This window comes from Oncorhynchus clarkii, unplaced genomic scaffold, assembly GCF_045791955.1.
Source record: "Oncorhynchus clarkii lewisi isolate Uvic-CL-2024 unplaced genomic scaffold, UVic_Ocla_1.0 unplaced_contig_10649_pilon_pilon, whole genome shotgun sequence".
Classification (NCBI taxonomy): Eukaryota; Metazoa; Chordata; class Actinopteri; order Salmoniformes; family Salmonidae; genus Oncorhynchus; species Oncorhynchus clarkii.
In genome coordinates this window covers 20,001-30,000 of record NW_027260901.1, presented here as the reverse complement: position 1 = coordinate 30,000, position 10,000 = coordinate 20,001, and the positions used below count along the sequence as shown (strand labels likewise).

Here is a 10,000-nt window from a genome sequence, read left to right as displayed (position 1 = left end):
TCTTCTTTTTATTATTTTCTTCTCTCCGGGAATGTTATTAATAAACATCTTTAACTGACCCCTTCTAGATAACGCACCCGTTTAGCATGGAGAGAGATCTGATCTGCCAATCCGGACCTTTGCATCATGTCTAAAAGACTAACACTAAGGACTCTTCAAGTAGCCTGCGTAGCTCTGTAGGAAACCATAGAGAGGGTCCAATACGTAGATATCCCCATGAATCCATCACAGCTAATATGATGATGCTCTCTGTGCGCGGCTGCACGGCTGCTTGTCCTGGGGAGGGGGGAGGGGGGCGGTAGGGGCATGCTGCTTGTGGAGGTATGTTGAATGTCGGGGATCTGGGGGGGGGGGGGGGGGGTTGGGAAAAGCATGCGTCCGTCGCATGCTCTGTTGCATGGCTTGTTGCTATGGACACCTGGAGGCTGTGGGTGTTGGCTGCGACGACTGTTGCCACACACGCTTTCGGGCATGACACACACACACTAACATGGTGTCACACGTGCTTGCCCGTCCTACGTGAGTACCCAACGCTCATGTTCAGAGGTCAAACCAATCGATGACCGACTAATAGATGTGAAAAAACAACCCTGGGTTGTTTTTTTTTAAATCTAGCAGTTCATCCATTGGTTTGACCTGTTTAGAAATAAATCAATCAAAAACATGTAGCGAACCTCCATACAGGTAGGGGGAGCTCTATAGCAGATGCCTTGATAAAACCCACCAGTCTCCTGATTAAGAGTAATACAACTACACTAGTGATACTACTGTTTGCTATGTCTTGCAGTCTATTCCAGTATATTCTCTTGATATACTGTGTGTTAGTGGGAGGGTACAGGGGGTTGTATGTGTACATGTGTGTACATTTGTGTGTAATAAGATGCGTGAATGCGTACCGTTGCATTCACACATTATTAGGGAACATGGGCATAGGTTGGGTCAGTTGGTCGTCGGCCATTGCGGTGCCGTGTGGCTCTTGGCTCTCGCAGTCGCTCATTCTGTAGCAGACGGCCCATTGGATAAATGTGTAGTTGTTTGAGTATCACTTGCCAATCAGGAGACAATCAGGAAGTACTTTTCCACTGTTTCCTTTGGAAAAGGCAGTTTCACAGTTTGGAAATCATACTGTGGTTACTACATATGACAAAGTCCTTTAGCACACACAGACACAACATAGACCTACCTACAAGGGACCTCTGACAATCAAGATACTGCAAGTGGGGTTGGGTTCAATTCCATTTAGATTCAGTCACTTCGGGAGATGAATTGAAATCAACTTTTTTTTTCTATGAGGATTTCTTTCAATTCATGAATTGGATTTCAATTCCCTCTATGAACTGTGAGGTGAAACTGAATTGCACCAAATTTCTGTGTCTTCAGAATCAGACAGACAGAGTCGAACATAATCCTGGATAAATAAACAAGTAGATAAGATTACAGACACTGAAACCTAACCTTTTTAGGCTGTTGCCCTATCGAGCTCCCTCAATCCTTGGCCCCTCCCTTTTTCCCTTACCTGGAGGTTCAGACCACACCCCCTACCACGGACACGCTCTCTTTTCTCAACCTCTCCACCTGATTGGCTCTCCACAGAGGCTGCTGCGCATGGACTTGCCGGTTGCCGAGGACAACTCAGTGCATTTCAACTCCACCCTCATGGCTCTGATTCGGACAGCGCTCGATATCAAGATTGCCAAGGGTACGACCTTCTCTCCTCCTCCTTTTCTGTCTCTCTTTATCTACTAAACCTTTTCAGCTGTACTTTTTCACTATTTTTGCCATTCTGATCTGTTGTTTCCTACCTTTTCCCTTTCTACTCTTTCTTTCTTTCTTTCTTTCTTTCTTTCTTTCTTTCTTTCTTTCTTGCTTTCTTTCTTTCTTTCTTTCTTTCTTTCTTTCTTTCTTGCTTTCTTGCTTTCTTGCTTTTATTCTTCCTCTCTCTGTTTCTCTTTTTCTGTCTGTCTGTCTTTCTTTCTTTCTTTCGTTCTATCTATTTCTTTCTTTCTCCCTTTCTTTTCTTCCTACCATAGGTATGGTATCAGTCCTGTCCTTCCAGATAGTGGTGATATACCAAACATTTATAAATGCTCAGGAAGTTGTGGATTAATCCAAATCTTTTTTGTTTGTGTGAATGTGTACATGTGTGGCTGGATAACTTGTTTTTTTGCATGCATATTTGTGTGCGCGTGTGTGTGTGCGTGTGTGTGTGTGTGTGCGCGTGTGTGTGTGCGTGTGTGTGTGTGGGCTTGCTCTGCTGCCTGCGTTTGCTTACGTGTGTTTGCCCTTGCGTATGTTCTTTCGTACGTGCGTGTGTTTGCTCTTGTGTGTGTTTGCTGTCCTGCGTACCTGCGTGTGCGTATGCCCACGTGTGTGTGTGTGTGTGTCTTGACGTGTGTGTTGGGTAACACAGGAGGAGCTGACAAACATCAGATGGACGCTGAGCTAAGGAAAGAAATGATGGCCATTTGGCCCAACCTCTCTCAGAAGAACCTAGACCTGCTGGTCACGCCACACAAGTGTAAGTTACACCACGAAACGTAAAACACACACTACGATGTGTGTGCGTGTGTAAGTGTGTCCGACGATCACCAATTCACCAAGAGGACAGCTTCTACTAAACGTAGTCTCACTCACTGCTTCGCCCCCCTTGATCAGGACCACCACGGACCTTCTCCCTACATATAACACACTCATTTTCATACACACAACCCCTCCCGCCTACACACACACACACACACACACACACACACACGTACAACCATAACTCCCTCTGTACATCCTCACCTCTCCCTACTTACAGTTCTTAGAAAACGTAAACACACTCACACAATCCCTTCTGTACCCCCACTCAATCAGTTCCTGCATCAGGGGGTGCCTGCTATAGACCCTAACCCTCTATAGAAGTCTTTTCACTACAGGGAGTATGGGCCTCAACATAGGCTTAGTGAGAGTCATGTTATAGTAGTACAAGTATAGACCTATAGTAATAGTAGTAGTAGTAGTGGTAGTGGTAGTGGTAGTGGTAGTAGTAGTATAGTAGTAGTGGTAGTGGTAGTAGCAGTAGTAGTAGTAGTGGTAGTGGTAGTGGCAGTAGCAGTAGTAGTAGTAGTAGTAAAGTAATAGTAGTAGTGTAGTAGTAGTATAGTAACAGTGTTGTTATTATTATAATAAGGAAGAGATCAAATGTTCTACACACAGTGTAGTGTAGCACGCTGCCTTGGTGTTAAATATAACTTCAATTTATTCATTTAAAGTTATACTTCACTGAAAGTAGAGCAGCATGCAATGTTGAGAAAGTACTTCATAGTATTGCACTATACAATTACTATTATTCTAAAGTATTATTATACTTTTTAATAAGTTGATATGCTGGGGGACCTCGAGCCATTTCTCTGGGAATAGATCATCATTTATATTTCAGAGTAAAGAGGTGGGTTTTAGTGTCAAACAAAGCTCCATAGTTTTCCTCATGTTTGATGTTATCTGGATCATCCAAACTCTGGGTGCCAATCTAGAGTTTCTGGAGAAAGAAATGGAGCTCCTGTTTCTGAAGGCGTAGGATTGGCGTGAAGTGATGATCTATGGTCAACGTGAAATGACGATATAGTCCTCTATAGAAACCGTTGAAGCACTATGCCTGTTCAAATTAAAGTGAAAGAGAACATTTCAGTTAACGACAGAAAAGAACTGATTGTGAAAAGACTATCAGCTCTGTTGTATACTGTACAGTGTTGTATATGTGTTGTATTTGGTTGTACCTGTACTTGTATCTGTAGGCAAATCTCAAATGACACCATTACCATATTCCCTGTATAGTACATAGCATTGTGTATATTATTGTATATATATACTGCTATTAATAGTGCATATTTAATGCATATATTCCATTTAGAGGGGATAATATATAGTATAGTGCACTACTTTCAACCACTACCTTATGGGTAATAAGTGGTGTATTTCTGTGTACATGGTGTCATTTGATGCAGTCACCATGTGTTATGTATGTAGGGTGAATCTAAAAAGTCTTTCCTTCGTTCCTTTCATCCTTGATTCCTGAGTCAGTGAATCATTGGCTCTTTGTCAAAACGTATTGGAAGAGAAGGTCTGAGGGGTGGAACCTCGGATATTTCCCCTTAATGCTACTAAAGGAGGAAGACGAATCAAGGACTTTAAGACTTACCCTACAGTCGCGGCCACTGAAATGTTTGTTTTCTAAAAACCAAACCTACCGTTAGGAGGAATAGAGTGAAGTGTTGTCCACACGTTGGCAGCAATTGTTCTACCAATACAGCAACACGACCTAACTTTTTAGTGCCCGCAACTGCCTGTATGTGTGTGTGGTGTCGTAGCATGGTCGGTCCCCCACTCCCATCCCCCTCTCTCTCGTCTCACGGCTCAGGGTCCCATCCACATTGTGGTCTAATCGAGGCAGGGTAACTTGTCCCTCTCTCAGCAGCCACAGACCTGACGGTGGGGAAGATCTACGCTGCCATGATGATCATGGAGTATTACAGACAGAGCAAGGCCAAGAAGCTCCAGGCCCTACGCGAGGAGCAGGTACCCACTAGACCCAGGCCCACCCCTGTGACCTCCAAAATACACCCCAGAACCGACTCTTCCTTCCCCCTTAGATCCCCTTTCCAAACCTGTCCAGCTCCCCATACCCTCTCTTGCCTCCAGACACCCATGCTCCCACACCCCAGTGAAGCCCAAATCATCCAACCCCCTCAGCTCCCCCTTCCGTTAGCTCCTCAACTCTTCCTCCCGCCTTTACCCACCATCCAGAACCCCCATGGCTGCTATTTTTGGTCCTTCAAACCCCAGCACCCCCTTTCTACTTCCTGCCCCCATAGCCCCCCTTTCCAGACCTCCATAGCCTCCCTTCCCTCCAGAAACCATCCTCATGACCCTAATCCCACTTCTTCGCTAGACCCCGTTTCCTGGCCCCCTTGCACCCTTTCCAGGACCTCCATCGCTGCCCTCCTTGGTCCGTCAACCCCCTAAGCCCTTTATTTCCCCCTTGCCCCCCCGCTCGTCCTCCCACATCTACCTCCTCCGCCTTGGAACCCTCCCGATGAGCGCTGCCTGGTCCTGGGTTACCCCTGCAGCATGCTAACTCCAGTTACCTCTCTCTCTCTCTCTCTACTCCGGCACCAGGCTGTTTCTGCCTGTTTCCCAGTTAGCATGATGGATGGCTATCGTAGGCTGAGGACGGCCTGGCTCTTCCACTCGCTACCTCTTTAGCTTTACTCTACCATTACTATACCCCCCTCCTACCCATTACTATACCCCCCTCCTACCCATTACTTTACCCCCATCATAACCACCACTTGTATATTTACTTAAAGGGGCAATCTGCCGTTCAAACAATAAAACTCAGTCGCAGATTGCCCCTTGAAGTACTTCTTTGAACTCCTCCCCTTTTTAAGCATGGGGGGGATGAATGGTATAGTGGTGAGGAGAAGGGGGAGATGTTTTAAACTGTCAAATTGCAATTGTTTTGTTTTGAAAATGATATGAATAACAATGATACAACATGGCCAATGTACGTGTGCACTCCTGTTGTCTATGAATGCTGTGTAAATGCACTACCTCTTAATGTGATGTGCCCTGTTTCTCTAACACCTTGTCCCCATTCCCCGGGATACCCCGTTGCTCCTGTGCTGCAGTCCACAGCTTCTAATGGCTTTTATCTGCCTGTGGAGGCTGAAGTTAAAGTAATGGTTCAGCCCAAAATCAAAGTTGCTTAGATGTTTTCTTGGATGTTTTAAGAAACAGAATTGGCACCCATCTTATTCTATCCAAGATCAAGTCCATGATGCGGGGTTAGGGCTCTGTGGGTATTCAGTAGGGCCGCTTTTCAGACATGAGATAAGTTGACTTAACATGGACTTAGGTAACAAATGTTGACTTATGTCCATGTTTTATTGACTTAAGTCCATGTTAAGTCTACTTATCTCAAGTCTCAATCGGGCCCTAGGTGAATGGAGTGTATGATATTTTAGACCCCGTCTATGAGTTGGTATGATCCTCCTGAATGCTGTCACCACATTGGTTGCACTGACTGTCCAGTTCCATACAGGCTCCTCCTTCTCAACATCACCAGCTGGCCCGTGGTGCACAATGACAAACTATGTCTTTCTGTCTATCCCTTCTTCCGGCTTTCATTTCTCAGTTGTACTCTTTCCCTCCTTCCCTTCTTCCTGCTTTCATTTCTCAGTTGTACTCTTTCCCTCCTTCCCTTCTGCCTGCTTTCATTTCTCAGTTGTACTCTTTCCCTCCTTCCCTTCTTCCCGCTTTCATTTCTCAGTTGTACTCTTTCCCTCCTTCCCTTCTTCCCGCTTTCATTTCTCAGTTGTACTCTTTCCCTCCTTCCCTTCTTCCCGCTTTCATTTCTCAGTTGTACTCTTTCCCTCCTTCCCTTCTTCCCGCTTTCATTTCTCAGTTGTACTCTTTCCCTCCTTCCCTTCTTCCCGCTTTCATTTCTCAGTTGTACTCTTTCCCTCCTTCCCTTCTTCCCGCTTTCATTTCTCAGTTGTACTCTTTCCCTCCTTACTTCCTTTCTTTATGTCCATCCTTCCTGTCATCTCTCCTTATTCCCTCCTTCAATCTGTTGCACCTTCCTGTCATCTCTCCTTATTCCCTCCTTCAATCTGTTGCACCTTCCTGTCATCTCTCCTTACTTCCTTCCTTCAATCTGTTGCACCTTCCTGTCATCTCTCCTTATTCCCTCCTTCAATCTGTTGCACCTTCCTGTCATCTCTCCTTATTCCCTCCTTCAATCTGTTGCACCTTCCTGTCATCTCTCCTTATTCCCTCCTTCAATCTGTTGCACCTTCCTGTCATCTCTCCTTATTCCCTCCTTCAATCTGTTGCACCTTCCTGTCATCTCTCCTTACAATCTTTCCCACCTTCTTTCCTTAACTCTGTCTTCCCTTTCCTCCTTCCTTCCCTCCTTCCCTCCTCCCTACAACTGTTATACTACCTTTCATTATGTCTTAATCTATTCTCCAATTTATATAGTTTATTATTTATATATGTGTGTATATATATATATATATATATAATCTTTCCTATTGTCTTTTCTACCACTGTTTCACTGCCTGTCTTTTCACTGTTGTAATCTGTCTTTCTACCACGGTTTACCATGTCTCTCTGTGCCCCAGGTCTGTACCTTTCTATACATTTAGTTATGTATCACTCACTATCTATGTCACTCCTCTATCACTCTTTTGCATATTCCCTCCTTCTCCCTCCATCTTTCTCTCCATGTCTATCTGTCTGTCCATCCATCCCCTCGTCCCTCTGACTCGATTTGTTCTTCCAGGAGGGGGGCGGGACCTTGACTTCTCAAAACCCTCCCTGATTGGTCAATCTAGGTTGACTGTCATCAGGCCTGTCTAACCAGAACCCTTCTCCCCTCTCTGTGTGCTCCTGTCTGTGTATTCCGTCATCTCTGGTTGGTTGTTTGGATGTTGAGCTGAGGTTCCTGATGTAACCATTGGACGCTCATGTAACAAAACCGTCTCTGTGAATCTTCAGTGGTATTCATGAATGTGCTTTCTAGGGAAAATAGTGCACTAGTTTTGTACCTCGCCCTCCATATCCCATTTCACTTGTTAGTATATTAAAACACATTTTCCCAGAAGGACTCAGTGTTAGCGAGCACGCTACAACCCGGGTTCACACCCATTCATTTAGCCGTTAACATTTTAGCTTTTGGTTTGGATGAACATGACGGCATCTGTAGTCATGTAGCCATCGACACCACCACAGACCAGCCAATGGAAGACATCCCTGCTCCCGCCACACTCCATATATGGGCGAAACAACAGAAAGGACTGCTGAGGAGCTGTTTTGATGGAGGAAGTAGAATTATCCTCCAGAGCCATATACAGTGCCTTCAGAAAGTATTCAAACCCCTTGACTTATTCCACATTTTTGTTGTGTTCAAGCCTGAATTCTAAATTGATTAAGTATATATTTTTTCTACCCCATAATGACACATAAAAACGTGTTTTTAGAAATGTTTGCAAATGTATTAACATTTTAATATTGAAATATCTCATTTACATAAGTATTCACACCCCTGAGTCAATACATGTTAGAATCACCTTTGGCAGCGATTACAGCTGTGAGTCTTTTTGGTAAGTCTCTAAGAGCTTTAAGCTTTGTCAAGTTGGTTGTTGATCATTGCTAGACAGACAAGTCTCAAGTCTTGCCGAAGATTTTCAAGCCGCATTAGGTCAAAAACTGTAACTAGGCCACTCAGGAACATTCAACGTGGTCTTGGTAAGCTCCAGTGTATATTTGGCTTTGTGTTTTAGGTTATTGTCCTGCTGAAAGGTGAATTTGTCTCTCAATATCTGTTGGAAAGCAGACTGAACCAGGTTTTCCTCTAGGATTTTGCCTGTGCTTAGCTTTATTCCGGTAATTTGTATTAAAAAAACTCCCTTTTCCTTGCCTATGACAAGCATACCCATAACATGATGCAGCGACCACTGTACTTGAAAATATGAAGAGTGGTACTCAGTGATGTGTTGTGTTGGATTTGCCCTAAATATAACACTTTATATTCAGGATATAAAGTTAATTTCTTTGCCATATTTTTTGCAGTTTTACTTTAGTGCCTTATTGCAAACAGGATGCATGTTTTGGAATATGTTGTATTCTGTACAGGCTTCCTTCTTTTCACTCTGTCATTTAGGTTAGTGTTGTGAAGTAACTACAATGCTGTGGATCCATCCTCAGTTTTCTCCTATCACAGCCATTAAACTCTGTGAGTAGTGGTTCACAGTCAAGGTGTGAATACTTTCTGTAACTGTTTTAAAGTCACCATTGGCCTCATGGTGAAATACCTGAGCAGTTTCTTTCCTCTCCGGCAACTGAGTTAGGAAGGACGCCTGTATCTTTGTAGTGACTGGGTGTATAGATACACCATCTGAAGTGTAATTAATAACTTCACCATGCTCAAAGGGATACATGTTTACCCATCTACCAATAGGTGTCCTTCTTTGCGAGGCATTGGAAAACCTCCCTGGTCTTTGTGGTTGAATCTGTGTTGAAATTCATTGCTCGACTGAGGGACCTTCCAGATAATTGTATGTTTGGTGTACAGAGATGAGATAGTCATTCAAAAATCATGTTAAATCATGTTAAACACTATTATTGCACGCAGAGTGAGTCCATAAAACTTATTATGTGACTTCTTAATCACATTTTGACTCCTGAACTTATTTAGGTTTGCCATACCAAAGGGGTTGAATACTTATTGATTCAAAACAGTCCAGCTTTTCATTTTGTATTCATTTATGAAAGTTTCAAAAAACATCATTCCACTTTGACATTATGGGGTATTGTGTGTAGGACAGTGACACAACATCTCAATGTAATCTATTTTAAATGCAGGCTGTAACATAACAAAATGTGGGAAAAGTCAAGAGGTATGAATACTTTCTGAAAGCACTGTGTGTATATATCAGGGTTGGGGTCAATTCCATTTCAATTGCAGTCAATTCAGGAAGTACAGTGAAATCCCAATTCTCTTCAATGTTTTTCAATGAGGAAAATGTGGAATTGGAACTTTATGAATTGATTGAAATGGAATTGACCCTAACCCTGGTATATATACATTTATAAACTGGGTGGTTCAAGCCCTGAATGCTGATTGTCTGACAGCCGTGGTAAATCAGACCGTATACCACGGGTATGACAAAACATTTATTTTTACTGCTCTAATTACTTTGATAACCAGTTTATAATAGCAATAAGGCTCTTCTGGGGTTTTTGATATATGGCCAATATACCACAGCTAAGGGCTGTTCTTAGGCAAGACACAATGCGGAGTGCCTGGACACAGCCCTTAGCCGTGGTATATTGGCCATATACCACACCTCCTCGCGCCTTATTGCTTAAGTATATGGCTCTGGTTGCTACTAAGCACTGACTGACACAGGATCAGATCAGGTCTTAATTCTCCTAATGGTGAAGGTTATCAGAT

General features: G+C 43.5%; 2 protein-coding genes across 2 annotated transcripts in view; both read left to right on the top strand.

The window, feature by feature from the left end:
* The window catches only part of LOC139402158 (voltage-dependent P/Q-type calcium channel subunit alpha-1A-like), a 90,801-nt gene extending 88,998 nt beyond the window's left edge, over positions 1-1,803 (top strand). The window contains exon 39 of the mRNA XM_071146244.1: positions 1,594-1,803. Coding sequence (XP_071002345.1) covers positions 1,594-1,746 — 153 coding nt within the window. The 3' untranslated portion in view covers positions 1,747-1,803. The remainder of the gene's footprint in view (positions 1-1,593) is intronic.
* An 8,089-nt stretch (positions 1,804-9,892) lies between these two features.
* Positions 9,893-10,000, top strand: part of LOC139402159 (voltage-dependent P/Q-type calcium channel subunit alpha-1A-like) — a gene marked incomplete at its 3' end in the record, with an annotated part of 19,308 nt that continues 19,200 nt past the window's right edge. The window contains exon 1 of the mRNA XM_071146245.1: positions 9,893-10,000. This exon is cut by the window's right edge and continues 650 nt beyond it.